Genomic DNA, 25,281 nt, shown 5'->3' with positions numbered 1-25,281 from the left:
GACAGCAGGGAAGTGTGAGGAGTGGTTTGTTTGCATCTGATTCTGAGAGGCTGTAGACGCAGCAACCGGAGAGGGCGGTCATGTGTGCGTAGGTTGTGCCTGAGTGATTATGTGAAACTGTGTGCACTCTCGTTTTCTGACAAAAGCTGTGGCCGAAAATTTAGTTGTGAGAGTGTGATTGTCTTTTCTGCGTGCCTGCCTGTGTCTCAGTGATCTTCTTCATGTTGAGTTGCCACCTATCCTCATTTTTATTGATTCTGAGAGTATTCGCTTAAGTTATCTGTTATTTAGATTGATCACTTTGGCCTCATTTCATCAACATGGTATCTGTGACACATGAGCAGCTGGCCTCACAAGTGGACTTCCATGGTAGTCCAGAACTGCAGGTCATTTCTGTGAGTATCTCTGACGGATTGGGCCTGCCATCATTTCCCACTGATGTGCAGGCCATGGCCATTGGATGTAGTCTCACCGATCTGCCCACAGGCTGGGTCTGTGTGTGGCATAATCTGCAGTGGATTTTCGTCGTGGACCAAGGACTGTGTTGCTCCCCGGCAGGCCGGAGGCCACAGGCGACTGTCTCACTGCTAGTACATTGTACAGCTGGCATTTGATAGACATTTTATTTATTTTAGTTCATTTTGGGACTTTGGGTCTAGATATTAGAAAGTATGGACAATAAGTAGAAGAAAATTGTGGCAGTCACTGTCGGTTTGTATGCTGTGTACTCATATATTTCTTGAAAGAAAAATCACTCAAAACCTATAAAATGAATTGATCATGTGGAATTAATGGCTGGGAGATCTCATTCAGGGAAGTTCGACTGCCATGTTGCAAGTCGTCATTCAGGTGACACCACATTGGGCGACTTGGGTGTAGGTGTTCATGAAATGGTGATGAGGTCAACACAACACCAAGTCCACGAGCGAATAAAATCTCCAATCTGGCCGGGAATTGAACCCAGACCCGCTGCATGGTAGGCAAACATGTGACCACTCAGCTAAACAGGGGGAGACACAGTACTACTAAAATAATAGACAGAACAGAGATGGTAATAATTAAAAATAACAAACAAATTAGAACCAACATTTTATTGGCGGTCACCTGTAGTGCTGCTTTACACAGCTCTTCCCCTCCTTATACACTTCTTTCAAGACGCTTATTTTCTCTGAAGTTATTTCTGAAATCAGTGAAGGTATTTTAAATCTGTCTGGCAACTCCAAGGAAATGCATATTTTTGTCACCAAATGAGTTTCATTTTACTGAAATAAAATAACATCAGTGATCTTGATGAAACACACATACCACTTGGCTTGCTTTCTTCATCTAAATAAAGTTCATTACAAAAAGATGTTGATGTGTACACTTAAGATTTTTGCTCACACATTTAGAAGTACAAAAGACCTTGAATTTTTTTGTCAACTTATGTCTTTACTCACTCTGTAGATCTCAAAATTTGTCAGGGAAAAATCCTAAAACTTGTCTGGAAATCAGGGAAATGTCAGGGAATTTCACTTGGCAGAACTTGTGGCAATCAGTTTAATCTGTTGCTGTAGTTCTGTCAGTACCAGGTTCATCTACATTTACATCGATACTACACAAGCGACTGTATGGTCTGTGGCGGAGGGTACCCTGTACCACTATTAGTCATTTCCTCTCCAGTTCCACTTGTAAATGGAACAAGGAGGAAATGACTGTCAATATCCCTCTGTATGAGCCCTAATTTCTCATATCTTATCTTTGTGGTCTTTACACGCAATGTATGTCAGCGACAGTAGAATCGTTTGGCAGTCAACTTCAAATGCTGGTTCTCTAAATTTTCTCAATAGTGTTTCTCGACAAGAAAGTCGCCTTCTCTCCAGGGATTCCCATTTGGGGTTCCCAAAGCATTTCTCTAATACTTCCGTGATGTTCATATCTACTGGTAACTGAATTGCTTTGATGTTATCCTTCAATCCAACCTTGTACAGATCCCAAACACCTGAGAAGTACGCAAGAATATTTCATACCAGTGTCCTACATGCAGTCCCCTTTACAGATCAATCCCTCTTTGCTAAAACTCTCCCAATAAACTGAAGTCGACCACAGTTCTCACATGCTTCTTACATTTCATATTATTTTGCAATGCTACACCCAGATATTTAAACGACTTGACTGTGTTAAGCAGGATGCAGTGCCCCGTTGTATCTTCTCTAAAACTTAGAGCCAAGGACACTAGCAATACTGTATCCAAACATGACAGGTTTGATCTTCCTACTCATTTGGATTAACTTATATTTTTCCACATTTAAAGCTCTGCCGTTCATCACACCAATCGGAAATTTTGCATCATGCTACAGTCACCCAGCAATGACACCTTCCTATACACTGCAGCGTCATCAGCAAAGAACTGCAGATTGCTGTCTACCCTGTCTGCCAAATCATTTATGTAACTAAAGGACAACAATGGTCCTGTCACACTTCCATGTGGCACTCCTGACGATACTCTTGTCTCTGATTAACATTTGTTGATGAGGACTACATACTGGGTTCTGGTACTTAAGAAGTCTTCAAGCCATTCATTTATCTGTGATTCTATTCTAGATGCTCGTACCTTCATTAACAGCCTGTAATGGGGTATCATGTTGAATACTTTCCAGAGATCTAGAAATACGGAATCTGCCTGTTGTCCTTCATCCATGGTTGATAGTATATCATGTGAGGAAAAGGCAAGCTATATTTTGCTCAAGTTAAGTTTTCTAAAACCACACCAATTTGTAGACGTAAGCTTCTCAGTCTCAAGAAAGTTTAATACATTTGAAATGAGAATATGTTCAAGGATTTTGCAGCAAACCGAAGTTAGGGACATTGGTCTGTAATTTTGTGGGTCCATTCTTTTACCCTTCTTATATACTGGAATCATCTGCACTTTTCTCCATTCACTTGGGACTTCGCACTGAGCGAGAGATTCACGATAACTGCAGGCTAGATAAGGGGCCAATGCTGTAGAGTACTCATTGTAAAACCGAATGGGGATTCCATCCATACCTGGGATTTCTTTGCTTTCAAATCTTTCAGTTGTCTCTCTAAGCCAGAGTTTCCTGTTACTATGCTGCCCAGGGTATATACGCTCCAGGACAACCAGGAAATCTGGGTAAAACTCGGGAACTTTTGTATCTGGGGAAAAAACCGGGAACCTTTTAGAATTCTGAGAATTTTTCATTATTTTGTTCTTCAGTTAAATGTTTGTAATTTTGATTGGTAAGAACTAATAGTCTTAACAAAGAATTTTACTGTATCCTGATACTGCAGAATAATACATCAGCAACAAAATGTAAATGAGAGAATAAAACCAAAGTAAAATTTAAGTTGCAAAGGAAATGCATCATTGTCAACAATGGACGGCCGGGGTGGCCGAGCGGTTCTAGGTGCTACAGTACGGAACCGCGCGACCACTACAGTTGCAGGTTTGAATCCTGCCTTGGACATGGATGTTTGTGATGTCCTTAGGTTAGTTAGGTTTAAGTAGTTCTAAGTTCTAGGGGACTGATGACCTCAGAAGTTAAGTCCCATAGTGCTCAGAGCCATTTGCACCATTTTTTGTCAACAATAAAACACAGTGCACACACAAGCGCCTGCCAAAAGCAAAATGTGTCAAAGGCTTCAGGAGAAAGGCAATGGAATAGTTCATAACAGCAAACTGCTTCCAATGAGCATGAGGTCACAACCGTTAAGTTCATTTTGAGCAGTCGCCTGCAGGCTCATGCGCATGTGCAGTTCAGTTATGCATGACTAGTACTTTTTCCCTTTTCTGGTTACTCGAGGTGTGGCTGCAACAGTAGCAAGTGCTGCACACAAATATTTTTCTGGCGTACCGAAGCTGCCAGAGTGGTGCATGCACAGAGCAGTCTGGATTGTAGTGGGTAGGGGGATAGTGACCTGTGTATGCATTTCGTGATTTTGCTATTTCCTCTTTGTTTACATTTCACAAATGAAAACAAAATGGATTGCTGTGTCCGGGAGGTATCAAGTGAATTAAATTACATTCATATAATTACAGGAAGCTAAAATATGTTATTACAGATGTGTTTAAATTAAAGACTAAACGATTATTTTTGATATTATTAAATTTTCTGGTGTAAAAGTAGGAGAGAAAAGTGTAATAATTGATTTTTTAAGTGGTTTGATTGATGCCACGAAATATTGCTTTCAAGCCACTCACAGATCACTGAATTTTTCACAGTTGGTAACATTTGTCATTTTCCCTCCAAATCATGTTAGTGTTGGTTGTCAGTTTACATGCTTTGAAACTGTGTTTACAGTAATGTTTTATGTTTCTGTGGTGTACTTCAGCTTGTTATTTATTCTATCACTTGTTGCTGCTTTAACAAGACATTATATTGCTTGTGAACTTGCATGTTTTTAGCTATAGGAATAAATCGTAGAGTTTCCAAAGAAAGTGAGTTATGGAGAAGACAAAAGATGTTTCACCTCAGAAAGTTTCGGCTGTGGTAGTACTTCCTGCTGAAAATTGTTATACACAGCAAGAAATTGCTGACAGAATGAGAATATCACAGAAAACTGTCAGCAGAATCATACTTTCAGTGCAAAAAGGTGGTGAATACAACTCAAACAGGAAAGGAAAATGTGAGTGTAAAAGAAAAATGAGTCCTAGAACAATGAGAAGACTTACAAACATGGCAACAGAGAACCGTAAATTTACTTCTATAGACATGAGCCATCAGTAGAAGGTTTGGGTGTTGAAGTTTCACCTGTTACATTGAGGAGGGGGTGTTTGAATGTGGTTTAAAGGCATGCCGACCAAGGAAAAAACAGAAAATCACACCTGCCAGGAAAGCCAAAAGATTGCAGTGGGCTAAACAATTTCAGGAGTGGACAAGTGAGGACTGGGCTAAGGTATGTACAATGATATGATGAATTAAGTGGGTCTGATCTCTAAAGTTAGGAGTTTTGGCTTGAAATTGTGGTGTTTTATTGATACTGAAGAAATGCACATTTGAATTTTTGGGACTGTTGAGGTCTACTAGGCTACTAATCCCAACTTTTCTAACTTGAAATTGTGTACACATGCTTCAAGTATGTTTCAGTGATGACTCTGTATTCACTGTGATGGAAGAAGCAGCCAGTATGTTCGTCACAGACCTGGAGAACGTTTAAAAGCTGAGTGTGTGTAGCAATGTGTGAACTTCCGTTATGGTCTGGAGTGTGATGCCCGTGAAAGGTCCTGGCAGATTACACATTGTTGAAGGGACAATGAGGCAAGAACACTATAAAGAAATCCTTGAAAAGGAACTTTCCCCTCAAATAAATGAGTGGTTTCCTAATAAAAATGCCATTTTTATGCATGATGGGACACCCTGCCACAAAGCCAAAAGTGTTCAAAAGTGCTTGGAAGAAAAGCAACTGAAAGTGTTGCCCTAGCCAGGGAGTAGCCCTGATACAAACCCAATTGAAAATTTATGGGATATTGTGAAACAGAGGATAAGGAAATTTACAATAACCGCCAAACAAGATCTAGAAACTAGATGAAATGTGGTATCGTGACAGTGATATTGAAATGTCATGTGAAAAGTTAATAAAAACTATGCCAAACACAATAAAAATGTTGATTAAGGACAAAGGCATACATACAAAGTATTGAATGAACAAATATAATCTGTATGTGGATGTAAATGTATAATAAATGTAAAGTTTTGGAAAAAGTTTTTAGTCTAATAATTTGACCACATCTGTAGTTTTTTTTAATGTTTTTATTTTACAGCCATGTTTTTGGCAGTCAAGCATTAATCGCCTTGCACGATAATGCAATTTTTGTTGGTTTGCTAAATAAATGTGGCTTTTATTAACCTTTTCTGCAGATACAGTCAATTTATAAGAAGCGAAGTGTTTTGTCCCATACTATTGGCTAGTTTCAACTGTTAACTGAATTTCAAGTGCACATTTTCATCTTCTGGCACGTTTAGCATTATGCCATAACAAAGAGCCAAACATGAGGTAATATAGTACCGGTACTCCAAGAAAATTTGCATCCCGAAAAGCCCACTGAAAAGCTTAACACCAGGTTGGAGCCTACTTCATTGTGAATCTGGACATATGAATGTGTCCTTTAAGCCGAATTATGCATTTTAGTACAGTTTACGAAATTCCTATGATGTCCTATTTCTTTTATGACATCACAGAAGATCTCTTAATGCCATGTGTGTACAAACACAAGGCTTTCATCACATGCAGTAATATCCATTTTCTGGCACTCTGCCAGCTGTTGGAATGAACCCGTGTGTAAGAGATTACAGGAAAATATTGTGAATGGTTCTTTGAAAAGCATTATTTTCAAAAGACATTTCCTTTTATGCAAGATTAACTTTGTTACTATGAGATTGTGCAACGAATTTCTTAAATGACTGATTGTTTGACTTTCATTTAAAACTTAACGCTTTGAGGACCAGCCACTTCAAATAATTTCGAGCCCAGATCAGACATTAATGTCATTGTTTAAAAATTAACCACCACATTTGTGTTATATCTCTTAAAGTATAACACATGCTAAAAAGACCAATAATATATGTGAAAGCTTAGCTTTTCTTGTAGCTTATTGATATTCAAGGCCAATATTATGGATGAAAGCTTAGCTTCTCTTGTTGCTACACTATGTACATTAATTTAAACCATTAACTTTTCCTATTTGTGTGTTCACACTACTTAACAGTGATGTTGCTGTTGACAGTCAAAATGTCTTTATTCTAAATGCCGTCTGACTTCCCTTGCTGCATATCGACTGGTGAGTGTTCATCCGAGCCCCTCAAACTACCATCTAGCCTAAAAAAGCCTCATCTACACCCTACAAGTACTCTGCTATCTGAGAAACTGCTTCCTTTGTGTAGTTCAGCTATCAAGGGAAGTTCTATAAATGATAATGCAAGTCTAGAAATCTGCAGCCAAGACCATCACAGTCGACAAAGCCACGGTTTGGAGCCAAGGGGAGAACCCCAACCAAAAGCAAACTGCGAGCTCTGCTTGTACCCCACAAGTAAGGTCAGCAGTCTTCACCACCCCTGCCTGCCAGCCATTCGTATGATTTGAGGATGGCCTCAGAATAGATGCAAGAGGTGTTGGTGCCGATGTGAGCCACAACTTGCAGATGACTGCACCCTGCACACTCGATTGCCGCAGGTGAGGCCACCTCCTCATCTTGAATGAGACCCCCTGGCAGATGTACCAAGTGCACATTCGCTTTCTTTCCAGCCCTGAATGATATCTGCCTAAGGGGTTCCATAATGTGCATAACGTCGGAACTCCCGGTAACTAGTAAACCCCCCCCCCCCCCCCCCCCATGCTGACTGGGACACTGCTGAAGGAGTGGCTACCTGTCGTTACACAAGGGGAATGAGTGAGACCAGCCAGCCAGTGTCCACATTGGCCCTCCACCTTGAGCGACGCAAATACGTTACCACCCACCACTCATCCTGCTGAGAGGGCAGATCAGCTGAGTCAGGGTGCACTATGAGGTGCCTTGGAAGCAGAGCCCATGGATAAAACCAGCAATACCTGAGATGTCCCATGCAACGCATCAGATGACTGACTGTAGCCAAAAGCGCGTTTAGCTGTTCGCGAACTGGGGCCAGCTCCTCCTGCATCCGCACACAGCATGCACACATTCTAACTGTCCTAGCAGTAAACTATGAAAGCAGACATAATCCTAGATATGTAACTTGCTACACTCCTGATGTGTCACCAGTGGACATTGATGCATTAATGAGCTGTGTAGCTGGCTGTTCTGTGAGCAACTACTGTGCTACAGACTGAATGAATTTACACTTACAAAAACACAAGATTAAGCCTCTTAAACAGGAAAACACAGCCAAAATTTTAATAAATATAGTACAAGGAGAACACAGAAGAAGATAAACACATACTTGCCGTTCTGTAGACATGTATCAGGTTCTGTTGCATTCTGCGAGATAATCACAGCCCAATTGTTCAGTCACTCTTAGGAATCAAGATACACTCTCAGAGAGAATATACCCCAGGACGGTGTGCAATTTGTGGAAAAAGTCCTATAGTTTGGTGTACCTTAAGATTATGTTAATGAACTCCTTCCAGGAGCAATATTATGAGAATTTTGACTTTCATGATTTCAGGTGGTAAACATCCTGTATCGTGAAAATGACTGGGCGTATGTTATTGCTGCAGACAGCCGACAGGAGGGGTTTGTGCCTCACTCGTACTGCACACCATATAATTCTCACTTGGGTGAGCTTGCATTAAACAATGTGAAGAAAAAGCTTCCCCGTGAACAGCAGCAGCGGACTGGAGGTGCTGGGACAGGTGGTGCAAATGCATCTTCAAATAGTGGTGGAGGTGGCACCACTGGGAGCGGAGGTGCAGTAGTAGATAATCCTGTAGTGGCGACCAGTGAAGGAGAAGCTATACAGGAAAGTCGGACTGGTGAGCCATAATTTATATGAATTTTTAAATTATTTTTCATCTTCAGATGAGGATTACATATTTTAATATGAGCCTTGCAGAAGAGATACAGAATGCAAAGATTTCCCCTGTACCATTTTTTAAATGAGACATTACACTGGTCCATCGTAGATTTCGTGCAGATACCAAAGTAGATGGTTTCAATGCATTGAACATCAATATCACAGTGAAAACTGTGTCTTATCTCAGGATTACAAGTAAGTTGGCACTTTCTCATATTTGCTACTGTAATAGGACATATACATTAATTGAACTTAACTAATTTATTTATGCCTTGTCTTTGCCTGGGTAGTATGTGGAACATCTCTCTATAGCGTCCAGCAGAAATCATCTTACGTAACAGTAATCTACCGTCGTGTCTACCACAGTTCAGTGAGAGAAATGTCCTGGTGGAACTGCTTGCTGTGTTCATCACTGAGTGCACCGCAGTGAGGGCATCGAGGTGGGAGTAAAAGGACTACATCTCCAGGATCATGTTGCAGCCAGTGACCTCAAAAGCATGAATGAATTTGTCCACAAGGTTTTTTTAATTTCTGGCTTTCCTGTGTTCCAAGAATGTCATGGTGTGAAAACAATGCCACACATGCAGCTGATCTGATGTTAGATTGGACTCAGTGTGTGTCCCCCAACAGCTAGCTATCTGTGAACCAATGAATGTCCCCTTTGTGATATTCTCCATGCTGAGTTGTGGAAAGTTCTTACACAAATATTGAAATGCTGCTTCATTCCTGTCATGAAGAACTGCTGTAATGAGCTCCAACTTAATGTGCAATGGTGAGAGAACAATTTTGTTCAGATTCAGTTGAGGTTCATTGGCAATATTTCTTGACCCAGGTACTAGAGTAGTTCATATGTTTAGTGTTTTAATCTTGCACGACTGTGCCAATCAAACAGGTAGCAGCAACACTTTGTGTAACCCTCATGCTGATCCAACAGCATCACAGGCTTAAATCACACAACAGCTATTCATGCTTATTCTAATTAGCACAGTTTACAATGGATTTCAACATGGTATAACTTTTTTGCATAATGCATAGTATGTGGCAGGGATGGATGCCCTTTCATTACTATTGTATAACAGTACTATCCTCCAGCTTGTTTTTAAGCCATTAATAAAGAGTCTCCACTTGTCTGGTGAATGTATAATATTCATGTCTTCCAACACACCATCATTGTCACTGCAGAATATCATGTCGTCTTCAGTACTGAATTTCATGCAGTGTAACTTTGTGTGGTTCTCCAAATGATGATGTCTGTGTAAATGTAGCATCTGTGTTACTGGCAGAAGAATGTCAGTTCAGTATCATAGGTATCACTGCTTGATGGTGATACTTACGGGGCAACAGGAGGTATCAATCTTTCGCCATGAACCACAGGGCAAATGGTAGATGGGATGTCAAGGTATTGAATATTCCTCTTCCTCTTGGTGTTGACTTTCTCCGCAAGGGAGATAACATACAAAAATACAAACCAGTGCATGATTTGTGGGGTCATGTTAAATAGCAGCCCCCCTCCCCTCCTCCTCCTACTCTCCTACCCCCCCCCCCCCCCCTCCCCGGTGGGCTCACCATTCTTTGGTGAATTTGTGCTTGGCTACCACAGGCCCCTAGCTTTGCAACATATCTTCCCTTAGTGCCACATGTCTGTCCTTCTGCCATTCTTTTTCCCCCTCCTTGGGGAATGTTTGGGATATTTTTGGCAATGTGTTCTGGGTTTTAGTAGCCTGACATCGGAACAGTCCCTCATCTGATTTTTTTTTTCTTTCTTTCTTCATTCTCCATTACCTACCCTTCCTCTGCTTCACCATTTGAGATTCCTCTATGTTTCTTCATTCTCCATGTCTGCTTGTGAGGGACGACTCGTGCATTTGATGCATAACAGGTGACTGGGTAATGCATAATTCCCAGTCCCAGGTTGACATGTCGGGTTCCCACATACCCCCTGGTACAGGCCAAGCCCAGGGAGGGGTGCTTTCCTGAGCTGTTATCATTCCAAATTGCTAGACAGTCCTCCTGTCAGGAGTTTGGGAGGTGTGAACAATCACCCTCTGAAGGGGGGCTCCCAGTTGCAAGTAGTGCAGCATTGCAGATGCTGGCAGTCATGGGGGATTTTCTTGCAGTGAGCCAATCACGTCTCAGTCTAAGTCTGCTAAACATAAACAGAATGAGACTGAAGATTCAAAGAATCTCCCAGCTGTACCTCGGTTATCATGTACTGGTGGTGGTCAGTCCCTTGCTACAAAAAAATTCAAATGGCTCTGAGCACTATGGGACTTAACATCTGAGGTCATCAGTCCCCTAGAACTTAGAACTACTTAAACCTAACTAACCTAAGGACATCACACACATCCATGCCCGAGGCAGGATTCGAACCTGCGACAGTAGCGGTCGCGCGGTTCAAGACTGAAGCGCCTAGAACCGCTCGGCCACCATGGCCGGCCCCTTGCTACAGTTAATCTGCTTATTACTCAGAAAGGTGTTGATGCAGTTGCAGGACCTGTGAAATCCTGCTCTTGTTTATGTAATTGAACTTTGCTTCTGTAGACCAGTTGTGATTTTCAGGCCTAACAACTCCTTACATGTTCGCTCCTCCATGGTTATCCTGTTTGTGTCGAGGCCTGTCGAATGTTGAATTCTTCGCGTCATGTAAGTTACACTCAGCTGCTTGATGGTCTGACCAAGGGAGGAACCCAAACTTACCCCTCTGGTCAGGGTGTCGCTGCAGTCCATTGGGTAATGAAAAAGGTTGGTACCTACATGCACTCTTTTTCTCACATTTGATTGAGTAGTGCATCCATCAAAGATCAAAGCAGGCTATGAATTCATCGTGGTCCGACTGTATGTTCCAAAATCGATGTGTTGCTACCAGTGTCAACATTACAACCACACTTGCTGTCTTGTCGAAATATGGCCAAATGTGGTACTTGTGGTTCAGAGGGCGCTTGCCGATCTCCTTCTCCGCACTGTAGCAATTGCAATGCCGACTATGCAGCCTCATCCCAAGAATGTCCTGTGTATCTTGATGAGCAGGATGTCCAGGAGGTCCAGGTAAAGGAAAAAGTACCCTTCCCTTTCGCTCGTGAGTTGTTAGGTAGTCAAAAGCCCCACATTTTACCATCTGGCACTTGACAGTACCATTCTTGCGATGCCTCGCTCCACGATGGACATGGCTGCACAGACTTGTGACGTCAAATGCAGCACTGCAGTTGTAAATTTGCCCAGTATCATGATAACACCCAGTCTTTTTATCCTCCTCCTCCTCCTCCTCCTCCTCCTCCTCCAGCTGTGGAACAAGCCACCAAATCTTTGCCCCCAGTGGTGAAATCATGTGCTTCATAACCACCAGGCCGGAAAGGACAAAAGGATCATTCCCGTGAAGACTTCTTATGTCCCTCCAGCCAACAAACATCTGAGTCTTCATCTGCTGACCACAAAGGCTCTAAGAAATCAAACAATGACAAATGGTCTTCTCCTTTCCTGACTTTGAGAGCCGATTCAACAGTGGCACTATGTGATTCCTTCACCACCAATTTGATTGTGCTCACTGCCTACCATTTTTCTGCCCTGGAATGCACAGGCCAACCCCAAAGAGAATGCCAACACCTCCTTAGGTCTCATGGAACAGGATCCTCCAGCCTCTATACCCTGTAGCAGAGTGTCTTTGAAGGCTGCCACTTGGCAGCTGCAAAGGTGACAACCATTCATTTGTTCCCTCCTCTCCTATCCCCATTATGACTCCTCCAACAAGGAGGAGCTCTTGGAGTTGCAGCCTCTGCTTGTTTTCTGCCTCCAAGGTACAAAATTGTGTCCTTGCAACTACTTTGACCTCTTGCATTTCCTTTTGGTTTGCATTGACCTTCCCCCTTGAGGATGAGGATGGAGGGGGGGAGGGGGGCGGGCGGCGGCTTCCGCTCATCTGAGATGATGTTCATTGCTAAAACCATCTCACTGAACACCAGCTGTAAGCTGTTGCAGTCCATATTATCCTTCTTTACATCACATTTCTCTACAATGTCTACATCCCTCTGTCATTCAGTGCAACCAGGGCAGTCTTTGTCCAGCTTATTAGTCAACTCTCTCATATCTTTTTGCTGCTCGGTGACTTTAATGCAACCATCCCCTTTGGGGCTATTCCAGAATCTAAGAAGTGCCCTCTTGGCTGACCTTCTCAATCAACTCAACCTCATTTGTCTTAATATTGGAGCACCCACATTCGTTTCAGACTCCATGAATACCTGTTCCCAATTGGACCTTTCCTTTTGCACTGCCCAGCTTCCCGTCATCTCAAGTAGTCAATTCTTTCTGACATGTTCTCGAGAGTCTGTTTACAGTGTGTGCTATTCGTTTGCTGACTTCTACTCCACCTACATGTAAACAAAGTTTGCAGATTTCTAAGATCGACTGGAGGCTTTACTCCTCCCTGGCAACCTTTGACAAACAACATTTTCCCAGCTGTGATGACTGGGTACAGTACCTTGCAAACATTATACTTACTGCCGCAGAACATTCCATACCTTGCATTTCATCTGTAACACGCCATGTTCTGGTCCATGGTGGAGTGAGGCGTGCCACAAAGCTATTAGAGTGCATAGGCAGGCTCTGCTCATTTTTAACCATAATGCCATCGGATTCTTTGGGATAGCAAAAAGCTAGCAAGATTTCATTTACTAGTTTTTTTAACTGTTTCACTCCCTCTTCCATCAGAGGGCAACCTCTGTCAGCTCTCTGGGACCAAGGTCTGTTCCCCAATTTCTGGGCTGACTGGAACAGATGATTTCATTGTGGACACACTTGCTGTCTTGTAACACCTGAGGCCACTATTCTGCAGAGATTTCAAGTTGCACTCACTGTCATCCCACCTTCATCCCTAGGAAACAAGTGGAGGGTTCTCAGGTGATACTCTTCTCAGAATCATGAGTGCTGCAATGCTGCCTTTACTATGAGAGACCTAGATCATGCTCTCACTTCATCCTGATCATCTGTCCCAGGGCCAGACGATGTTCACACTCACATGTTGCAGCACCTTTCTCTTGCTGCAGGACTTTCTCCTTCATACGTTTAATTTCATTTGGACAGATGGCACATTTACCAGATGCTGGTGTGAAGCCAGTGTCATACCCATACCAAGTGCGGTGTAGGACCAATACCTTCCTTCTAACTACTGCCCCATTTCTCGCACCACTCACCAGCTGTCTTTGCAAGGTGATGGAATGTATGATTCCTTGCTATAGTGGCTCGAATCTCATATTCTACTAATCGCTGCAAAATGTGGATATTGAGAACACCGTTCTGTAGTTGACCATCTCATCACTTTGTCAACCCATGTCATGAATGGTTTTCTGCAGAAATAACACTGTTGCCATGTTTCTTGAGCCTACAGTGCCTGGTGAAGGCACTAAAGGTATGTGTGGGTTCTTCCTTGTTGGACACCTTTATCCAGGAAAATGGTGTGCCTCAGGGTTCCGTCCTGAGTGTCATCCTATTTGCTACCACTATTAATCCTATAATGGCCTGTCTCCCACCGAGCACCTCTGGCTTCCTTTTCATCAACAACTTTGTGATCTGTTGCAGATCTCCACGGACTTGTCTCCTTGAGTGGCATCGTCGGTGATGTCTCGTTCTTCTTTATTCATGGAACATCAACAATGCCTTTCACTTTTCCATTGAGAAAACCATTTGTATGATTTTTTGTTGGCACAGTGGGTTTCTTCCACCATCTTTACATCTTTGAGCTTTTTGCTCTTCTGTTCACTGAAACTACAAAATTCCTGGAGCTCATGCTTGATAGAAAACTTTATTGGTTCTCTTAAATGTCGTACCTGCCCAAGTGCTGTACCCGGTCTCTCAGTATCCTACGTGTCCTGCACAGTACTTTCTGGGGAGTAGATTGGATCATTGTCATTTTTTTGTACTGCTCAGTTGTCTGTTTGACAATGGGTGTTTCATTTACCGTCTGTCCATCTTATGCCATCTTAGTACAATTCACCATTGTGAAATCCATTTGGCCTCTAGCGCCTGTTACAGTAGCCCGGTTGAGAGTCTCTATGCAGAAGCTGCCAAACTTCTGCTGCCCTACTGGCATGATGTTCTCCTCAGCAGATACGCATGCTGTTTGTCTGCCACACCTGGCCATCCATCTTATGCCTCTTTTTTCGAAAACTCCCTCGACCGCCAATATATGGTGGGTTCTTCTTCTCTGTGTTATGGGACCATTGCTTTTCACAATATGTATAAATGACCTAGTAGATAGTGTCAGAAGTTCCATGCGGCTTTTCGCGGATGATGCTGTAGTATACAGAGAAGTTGCAGCATTAGAAAATTGTAGCGAAATGCAGGAAGATCTGCGGCGGATAGGCACTTGGTGCAGGGAGTGGCAACTGACCCTTAACATAGACAAATGTAATGTATTGCGAATACATAGAAAGAAGGATCCTTTATTGTATGATTATATGATAGCGGAACAAACACTGGTAGCAGTTACTTCTGTAAAATATCTGGGAGTATGCGTGCGGAACGATTTGAAGTGGAATGATCATATAAAATTAATTGTTGGTAAGGCGGGTACCAGGTTGAGATTCATTGGGAGAGTGCTTAGAAAATGTAGTCCATCAACAAAGGAGGTGGCTTACAAAACACTCGTTCGACCTATACTTGAGTATTGCTCATCAGTGTGGGATCCGTACCAGATCGGGTTGACGGAGGAGATAGAGAAGATCCAAAGAAGAGCGGCGCGTTTCGTCACAGGGTTATTTGGTAACCGTGATAGCGTTACGGAGATGTTTAATAAACTCAAGTGGCAGACTCTGCAAGAGAGGCGCTCTGCATCGCAGTGTAGCTTGCTCGCCAGGTTTCGAGAGGGTGCGTTTCTGGATGAGGTATCGAATATATTGCTTCCCCCTACTTATACCTCCCGAGGAGATCACGAATGTAAAATTACAGAGATTAGAGCGCGCACGGAGGCTTTCAGGCAGTCGTTCTTCCCGCGAACCATACGCGACTGGAACAGGAAAGGGAGGTAATGACAGTGGCACGTAAAGTGCCCTCCGCCACACACCGTTGGGTGGCTTGCGGAGTATAAATGTAGATGTAGATGTAGATGAGTTCGGTTTTGGCTCCTACTACGGCAGCTTATCTTCAAGCTGCCTGCTACATTCCTGATGGGTGTGAATCCTTCACTACCTGGGCATTATGTGGTGACCCATTTTCATCTTGGACTTCATTAGCTTCCTGAGGAAACTACTCCAGATTTAATCTATTGCAGTGTTTCTTGACCTTCGCACGCAAATTACCACTAGCACCTTCATTTACATTGATGGCTCTAAGACAGGCTGTGGTGTCAGGTGTGCCTTTGTAATTGGCACCGACCATTGTCAGTATCGGGTTTCAAAACACTGCTCAATATTTACAGCAGAGCTCTTTGCTCTCTATCAGACCACCCAGTACTTCTGGCGACACAGGGTTTTTAAATGTGTCTTATGCTCAGATTCTCTCAGTGCCCTTCAGAGCTTGTGTGTGCTGTACACAGTTCATCCTTTAGTGCAATGCGTCTGAGAAAGCTTTCACTTGCTTGCTGTTGAGGGACCAGCTGTGTTGTTCATGTGGGTTCCTGGTCACGTTGGTCTGACGGGAAATGAGACTGCTGATGCTGCTGTCAATGCTGCAGTCCTCATACCCCAGTCTGCTAGCCCTTCCATACCTTCAGATGATCTCAATGCTGCTATCTGTTGGCAGGTGGTGTCACTTTGGCATCACCACTGGTCTTCCCTTCATGGGAACAAGCTCCAGGGAATTAAAACTCTCCCAGAGGCTTGTCCAACCTCTTCTCAGCCCACTTGCTACGAGATCATTTTAACAGGTTGAGTATTGGTCATTATTGTATTAGCTATTGCAATTTAAGTGATGATCCCCCACCACTTTGCGTTCGTTGTTGTCAACCTTTGATGATTTGCCATTTCCTCACCGAATGCCCTTTTTTTAACCACTTACATTTTAATGTACATTTTCCGTCCAAGTTATTGGCCATGAACACCTTATGCACAGGCTGTCAACCATGTTTTACTTTCTATCTGTCGAAGCAGTATGATGGACATTTTAGGATGTCCACTGTCTCTACAGCGTATTTTGTGGCCCTTTCTCCTAGAGGAAGCCCTCAATCTTAGCTCTCTTTCCTTCCATCGATTGGGCATACCATACAGTTGTTTTAAGTTCTTTTACTTCTTGATGATCTGATGTCGTTACATGGGGACTGATGACCTCAGTTGTTTTTGTGCCCTGTTGTTGTTGTTGTTGTGGTCTTCAGTCCTGAGACTGGTTTGATGCAGCTCTCCATGCTACTCTATCCTGTGCAAGCTTCATCATCTCCCAGTACCTACTGCAACCTACGTCCTTCTGAATCTGCTTAGTGTATTCATCTCTTGGTCTCCCTCTACGATTTTTACCCTCCACGCTGCCCTCCAATGCTAAATTTGTGATCCCTTGATGCCTCAAAACATGCCCTACCAACCGATCCCTTCTTCTAGTCAAGTTGTGCCACAAACTTCTCTTCTCCCCAATCCTATTCAGTACCTCCTCATTAGTTACATGATCTACCCACCTTATCTTCAGCATTCTTCTGTAGCACCACATTTCAAAAGCTTCTATTCTCTTCTTGTCCAAACTAGTTATCGTCCATGTTTCACTTCCATACATGGCTACACTCCATACAAACACTTTCAGAAACGACTTCCTGACACTTAAATCTATACTCGATGTTAACAAATTTCTCTTCTTCAGAAACGATTTCCTTGCCATTGCCAGTCTGTATTTTATATCCTCTCTACTTCGACCATCATCAGTTATTTTACTCCCTAAATAGCAAAACTCCTTTACTACTTTAAGTGTCTCATTTCCTAATCTAATTCCCTCAGCATCACCCGATTTAATTTGACTACATTCCATTATCCTCGTATTGCTTTTGTTGATATTCATCTTATATGCTCCTTTCAAGACACTGTCCATTCCCTTCAACTGCTCTCCCAAGTCCTTTGCTGTCTCTGACAGAATTACAATGTCATCGGCGAACCTCAAAGTTTTTACTTCTTCTCCATGAATTTTAATACCTACTCCGAATTTTTCTTTTGTTTCCTTTACTGCTTGCTCAATATACAGATTGAATAACATCGGGGAGAGGCTACAACCCTGTCTCACTCCTTTCCCAACCACTGCTTCCCTTTCATGCACCTCGACTCTTATAACTGCCATCTGATTTCTGTACAAATTGTAAATAGCCTTTCGCTCCTTGTATTTTATACCTGCCACCTTCAGAATTTGAAAGAGTATTTCAGTTAACATTGTCAAAAGCTTTCTCTAAGTCTACAAATGCTAGAAACGTAGGTTTGCCTTTTCTTAATCTTTCTTCTAAGATAAGTCGTAAGGTTAGTATTGCCTCATGTGTTCCAACATTTCTACGGAATCCAAACTGATCTTCCCCGAGGTCCACTTCTACCAGTTTTTCCATTCGTCTGTAAAGAATTCGTGTTAGTATTTTGCAGCAGTGACTTATTAAACTGATAGTTCGGTAATTTTCACATCTGTCAACACCTGCTTTCTTTGGCATTGGAATTATTATATTCTTCTTGAAGTCTGAGGGTATTTCGCCTGTCTCATACATCTTGCTCACCAGATGGTAGAGTTCTGTCATGACTGGCTCTCCCAAGGCCATCAGTAGTTCTAATGGAATGTTGTCTACTCCCGGGCCCTTGTTTCGACTCAGGTCTTTCAGTGCTCTGTCAAACTCTTCATGCAGTATCTTATCTCCCATTTCGTCTTCATCTACATCCTCTTCCATTTCCATAATATTGTCCTCAAGTACATCGCCCTTGTATAAACCCTCTATATACTCCTTCCACCTTTCTGCCTTCCCTTCTTTGCTTAGAACTGGGTTGCCATCTGAGCTCTTGATATTCATACAAGTGGTTCTCTTCTCTCCAAAGGTCTCTTTAATTTTCCTGTAGGCAGTATCTATCTTACCCCTAGTGAGACAAGCCTCTACATCCTTACATTTGTCCTCCAGCCATCCCTGCTTAGCCATTTTGCACTTCCTGTCAATCTCATTTTTGAGACGTTTGTATTCCTTTTTGCCTGCTTCGTTTGCTGTATTTTTATATTTCCTCCTTTCATCAATTAAATGCAGTATTTCTTCTGTTACCCAAGGATTTCTACTAGCCCTCGTCTTTTTACCTATTTGATCCTCTGCTGCCTTTACTACTTCATCCCTCAAAGCTACCCATTCTTCTTCTACTGTATTTCTTTCCCCCATTCCTGTCAATTGTTCCCTTATGCTCTCCCTGAAACTCTCTACAACCTCTGGTTCTTTCAGTTTATCCAGGTCCCATCTCCTTAGATTCCCATCTTTTTGCAGTTTCTTCAGTTTCAATCTGCAGTTCATAACCAATAGATTGTGGTCAGAATCCATATCTGCCCCTGCAAATGTCTTACAGTTTAAAACCTGGTTCCTAAATCTCTGTCTTACCATTATATAATCTATCTGATACCTTTTAGTATCGCCAGGATTCTTCCAGGTATACAACCTTCTTTTATGATTCTTGAACCAAGTGTTAGCTATGATTAAGTCATGCTCTGTGCAAAATTCTACAAGGCGGCTTCCTCTTTCATTTCTTCCCCCCAATCCATATTCACCTACTATGTTTCCTTCTCTCCCTTTTCCTATTGACGAATTCCAGTCACCCATGACTATTAAATTTTCATCTCCCTTCACTACCTGAATAATTTCTTTTATCTTGTCATACATTTCATCTATTTCTTCATCATCTGCAGAGCTAGTTGTGCCCTAACACACCAATTTCATATTGAAAAGTAGTGTTGCCAAAGCATCCACGCCAATCACTTTCGGCAGAGGAACTGTTCTCACAAAGCCTTTGCATGTAGCTCTCATAATATTCCACAAGTGTGACTGTGAACACCTTATCTACTTTCAACCCAGAGTTAAGTGACAGTTGTAATCTTGATATTTGTGCATCTAGTTTTATAAAGTGTGGCTTCTTTCATTTCTGTAAAAAATAAAAGGTGAAAATCTGTGGACCTGTGTTATTTGAACACTAATTTGTGTTAGTCACAGTTGGCATAATTTCCTCTAGCTCCATATTTATTTATTTTTTGCAGCTGCAGTGTAACTTTGAGAATAACCAACTTCTGTTCATAACAAATATTTATTTAAACATATAATTTTTTGTGACCTGGCAGTCTTGTCATTGTACTTCTTGTTGTCTTACTTAAAATTTAGTTTTTTATTTTGTACATAGTGCAAATGGTAGATAGTGTAGAAGTTGGTTTGCAGGTATGTAAAGTGGCCAAGTCGACAAATGTAGATATGAATTCATATTACAGTACCAGCTGCCTAATTGGCCAAATGCTGCATAAATTGATATATCTTACATACAGAAACACTGGGTGGTTATAATTGAAATGTAGCTACTCATGGAGGTCTGTTGTAGATTGTAATTATCGTATGGCAGCAAAATTTGGTAAATATGGTATTGTGTTAATGTGGAATGGTTTACACTGGAAAAAAATGATAGTTCGAGTTGTGGCCACCAGGAGCGAATCTGGTGCTTACACTGTTTGTATGTTGGTATGACATGTACACTGGCATCTGACGAGCCATAACGTGAGTGAACAGTGTGGCTATCGAGCAGAGAGATCACGCGGTGTTAATGAAACTGTTTTTGTGAATGGCAGCAATTACAGTGCTGCATTGACAGAGTATTGCCGACTGAAATGTCTCAGGAGAGATCCAGTGTCTTTAAATGGTTCAAAAAAGATGACGATGAAATTTGAAAAGATGGGTGAACTTGGTGCAGCACCTGAAAGGGAAGGTGTCCTATCCCGGTGCCAGTTAGTGACCATGCAGCATATGCCCTGGGTAGTGATTCTGTTTTTACAGTGTCACGAGACTTGTCCATCCCTTGGTCAACAGTACAGAAAGTTTTGTGGTCTGTTATGCACTGGTACCCTTACAAGATCCAGATGATGAAACAACATTCTTGCTCTTTGGTTTCTGGCATGGATCGAGGATGAGAACATGTGGCCACGCAATATTCTATGGAGTCTGATCCAGTCCCAGAAAGTATCCTGTCACAAGTGGGGCACTTTTGGGGTGCTTCTGTGAGAGGTTCTGGGTTTGAGGGGATGAGGAAGTGGCTCTGGTTATTTGCTTCTGTACCAGGTCGTATAAAATAAAAAAATAAAAAAATGAAATAAAATATTGGTTATTGTATATATATATGATAGTGATTGGTTGTAATTAATATTTGCTTGTCTGGAACATCGACTTTTAATTATTTGGTATCAGACGCTTGACAATGGCTTTTTCGTAAATGCAGTGTTATTCGTAGTTGACTGTGAAATAAGACTCAAATAATAGGACTTCATATTTAAATCGTTTCCAAAGACTGCTGTGGTAGGTGCGGACTGAAAATCTCAATATTAGAATAATTTGCCAGCCATGTCAATACGTTGTACAGAGGTGACTGTCTACTAAATATAAAAAAGCTTACACAGTTAGTTAAATCAGATATATTCAATGAATAAGCCTACAGTTAAATAATTCAACTTACTTTCATAAATATAGAATCGTTACAGAGCCGAGTGCCTAGTGAGATTGCAACTCGCAGTGTTCTTATATAACATCAAATATAGCGGTGTACCAGTTAATAAAATATACGTGCTTCCCGCCCCAGCTATTCTACAAGACCTACTTCTTCTTAACGAAACATAAGAGTGTCGTAATTGTATTTTGTTTTATCAGCGGCATAGTGCTGCAGTTCTGTGCCATAGGCTTTATATATTTGTCAGAGATTAATTATTTAATGAAGATTTCACGTTTCCGAGGAAACTCACGCACGGCATTCAAATGTGCCTTTATAGTCGGGAGAGTAGTTGCGGGATGCGAAAGCTGTTTTCAGGTTGTTGGTGTAATGGTTCAGGGATTCAGGACTGGAGCAGATTCGTTTGCCACGAAGACCTAAGCTGTAGGGAATGGACCGTTTGATATGGAATGGGTGGCAGCTGTCATAATGGAGGTACTGTTGCTTGTTGGTGGGTTTGATGTGGACGGATGTGTGAAGCTGGCCATTGGATAGATGGAGGTCAACATCGAGGAAAGTGGCATGGGATTTGGAGTAGGACCAGGTGAATCTGATGGAACCAAAGAAGTTGAGGTTGGAGAGGAAATTCTGGAGTTCTTCTTCACTGTGAGTCCAGATCATGAAGATGTCATCAGTAAATCTGTACCAAACTTTGGGTTGGCAGGCTTGGGTAACCAAGAAGGCCTCCATAAATAGGTTGGCATACGAGGGGGCCATCCTGGTACCCATGGCTGTTCCCTTTAATTGTTGGTATGTCTGGCCTTCAAAAGTGAAGAAGTTGTGGGTTAGGATGAAGCTAGCTAAGGTAATGAGGAAAGAGGTTTTAGCTAGGGTAGCAGGTGATCGGCGTGAAAGGAAGCGCTCCATCACAGCAAGGCCCTGGACTTGAGGGATATTTGTGTATAAGGAAGTGGCATCAATGGTTACAAGGTTACAAGGATGGTTTCCGGGGGTAACAGATTGGGTAAGGATTCCAGGCGTTCGAGAAAGTGGTTGGTGTCTTTGATGAAGGATGGGAGACTGCATCTAATGGGTTGAAGGTGTTGATCTACGTAGGCAGAGATACGTTCTGTGGGGGCTTGGTAACCAGCTACAATGGGACGGCCGGGATGATTGGGTTTGTGAATTTTAGGAAGTAGGTAGAAGGTAGGGGTGCGGGGTGTCGGTGGGGTCTGGAGGTTAATGGAGTCAGGTGAAAGGTTTTGTAGGGGGCCTAAGGTTCTGAGGATTCCTTGAAGCTCTGCCTGGATATCAGGAATGGGATTACCTTGGCAAACTTTGTATGTAGTGTTGTCTGAAAGCTGACGCAGTCCCTCAGCCACATACTCCCGACGATCAAGTACCACGGTCATGGAACCCTTGTCAGCCAGGAGAATGACAACGGATCGGCCAGCCTTCAGATCACGGATAGCCTGGGCTTCAGCTGTGGTGATGTTGGGAGTAGGATTAAGGTTTTTCAAGAAGGATTGAGAGGCAAGGCTGGAAGTGAGAAATTCCTGGAAGGTTTGGAGAGGGTGATTTTGAGGAAGGGGAGGTGGGTCCTGCTGTGATGGAGGACGGAACTGTTGCAGGCAGGGTTCAATTTGGATGGTGTATTGGGGAGTTGGACCATTAGGAGTAGGATTAGGATTATTTTTCTTCGTGGCAAAGTGATATTTCCAACAGAGAGTACAAGTGTAGGACAGTAAATCTTTGATGAGGGCTGTTTGGTTGAATCTGGGAGTAGGGCTGACTGTGAGGCCTTTGGATAGGACAGAGGTTTCGGATTGGGAGAGAGGTTTGAAGGAAAGGTTAACTACTGAATTGGGGTGTTGTGGTTCCAGATTGTGTTGATTAGAATTTTGAGATTTTGGGGTGAGTGGAGCTGGAAGTGGGAGATTGAGTAGGTGGGAGAGACTGGGTCTGTGTGCAATGAGAGGAGGTTGAGGCTTCTTGGAAAGGTTGTGGAGGGTGAGTTGCCTTTCCGGAGGTGGGAAACCAGGAGATTGGATAGTTTTTTGAGGTGGAGGGTGGCATGCTGTTCTAATTTGCAGTTGGCCTGTAGGAGGATGCTCTGAACAGCCAGTGTGAATGTGGGAGAGGAAAGATTCAGGACTTTTGTTGGGGATAGGAGTTGACAGGTGTGTTCATTGGCTGAGTTGATGCGTAGGTCAAGGATTAAGCGGGTGAGGGCTATGGATTGTTCAGTTTGGAACTGGTATAGGGCCTGTTGGAAAGAAGGGTTACAGCCAGAGATGGGAACTTTAAGTGTGAGGCCTTTGGGGATAATGCCAAATGTCAGACAAGCCTGAGTAAATAAAATATGAGAGTGTAATCTGGCTAGGGCGAAGGCATGTTTGCGGAGGGAATGTAAATAAAACTTAATGGAATCGTTGTGGGGATGTTGTGAGGGTGACATGGTATTAGAAGGTGGAAAGTGTAACATGAGGCTGAAATGAAAATAAAGATGTATGGGGAGAGATAAAGGTGAACTAGAAAGCAACTGGCGATCTGGTGTGAAAAAGTCGAAAAAGTGTTGGTTAAAGCTGAGCTATGTTGATCCTGTGGTGAACTTAGGTTGATAAACAACGAGGTGCACAAAGGTTAGGTGGTTGTGTTGCCTCCAAAACACGTTAAAGGTTGGAGAAATTCGGGAAAATTTCGAAAAAACTGCGTGTAAATGTATCAAAAGGGGTGGTTTTGTGGTGGCAGATTATGAAAATGAGGCTAACAATTGTCTGGCGAAGAAATAATGACGTTAAAGCCTGTGGGAAGTGGCTAAAAAATGATCGGTGATGTGGGAAAACGGAAATTAAAATAAAGCGAAAGTTGTTAGAACTAGCCGAAATGGTTGATTAATAGGTGAAAGGAACTGTTTGTAAACTAGGAACGGTGGATTTTATAGCAGCAGTAGTGTTGAAAGCTGAAAAATTTTTTTGGTTATGGTTTGGAAGTAAGTTACGTATTATTGAGTATATATAGGCAGGATAAAATTGTTGGTAGATTACAGTAAAAAGGGGGAACGTGAATACAAAGTGAAACGACTTGCATAAACAAAAAGAGAAAGTAAGATGACAGAAAAGATTTCGAAATGCAACAGTTACAATAACAAACACAATTGTTGGGTTCAAATTAATGATATGAATATAATAGAGGGAAACATTCCATGTGGGAAAAAATATATGTAAAAACACAGATGCTGTAACTTACCAAACAAAAGCGTTGGTATGTTGATAGAGACGAAAAACACATGTACACACACCCACAAATTTCAAGCTTTCGCAACCCAAGATTGCTTCATCAGGAAAGAGGAAAGGAGAGGGAAAGACGAAAGGATATGGGTTTTAAGGGAGAGGGTAAACACACACGTGATGGATTGTACAGCTGCTTCTTGTCCAGTGGTAACTTTGAATTTCATTCTGAACTACAAATATGTAGTTTCCAGCAAAGTCTGTTTACAGAATTGCTTTTTCTGGGGTTAGATATTTTTTTTTTTAATTTCTTCAATAATTTTAACTGACACTTGGATATAAATGAGTGTGGTTTAAGTGCCTGAAATTTTGTTCCCAACAAGTCTATGTTTTCACCAACAGTTGCTGACTGCTTTATCAATTCTGCCCAATGATCTGTCTTTATCCACTGGCTGAACTCAATTTCTTTGTCAACACCTTTGGAAGATAACTTCTGTTTAAATAATTCTGACAGTTTGTCACCACTGGGACAATTATTACAATGATTAAGCATGCATTTGTAGTTTTCGTAGTCACACACAAGAAATTTTACAAGTTATTCATATGTTTCTTGTGTTCCGCATTCAGAAGCAGTTTTACATTTTGGTGGATCTCACACACACACGCACACACACACACACACACACACACAATGAATGAGTGCTGGCAGCACCAGCTAACATACACCACTTCGGTCTTAGCAAACAAAATTTAGAAAGACCAAAGTTAATGTTTGGATTCTCCCATTTAAAACAAGAGTACAGCTCTCTTAAGTTGCAAAGGATGAGTCTTTTTTTGCAGAGTGACATTTTAAGGGAGAGCAGCCCAACACCAAATCATGTAAAGTTTTATTTGCACCATCAATATTTTACTTTTTAGTACTGATTCGTGAAATTTCACCTTCAGGTCATCTGCATCACTTTCATTTCTACCACTGATATCGGT

General features: G+C 42.2%; 1 protein-coding gene across 2 annotated transcripts in view; it reads left to right on the top strand.

The window, feature by feature from the left end:
• LOC124711730 (SH3 domain-containing protein Dlish) overlaps positions 1 to 25,281 on the top strand; it is a 76,858-nt gene that overhangs the window by 34,019 nt on the left and 17,558 nt on the right. For both annotated transcript variants that reach the window (XR_007005508.1, XM_047241939.1), the window contains exon 3: positions 8,139 to 8,445. Coding sequence is in view for 1 of the 2 variants with exons in the window: in XM_047241939.1 (XP_047097895.1) it covers positions 8,139 to 8,445 (307 nt within the window). In the remaining variant the exon portion in view is untranslated. The remainder of the gene's footprint in view (positions 1 to 8,138; positions 8,446 to 25,281) is intronic.

This window comes from Schistocerca piceifrons, chromosome 8 (genome assembly GCF_021461385.2).
Source record: "Schistocerca piceifrons isolate TAMUIC-IGC-003096 chromosome 8, iqSchPice1.1, whole genome shotgun sequence".
NCBI lineage: Eukaryota > Metazoa > Arthropoda > Insecta > Orthoptera > Acrididae > Schistocerca > Schistocerca piceifrons.
Note: the sequence above shows the minus strand (reverse complement) of the source record. Positions and strands in the feature narration are given on the sequence as shown.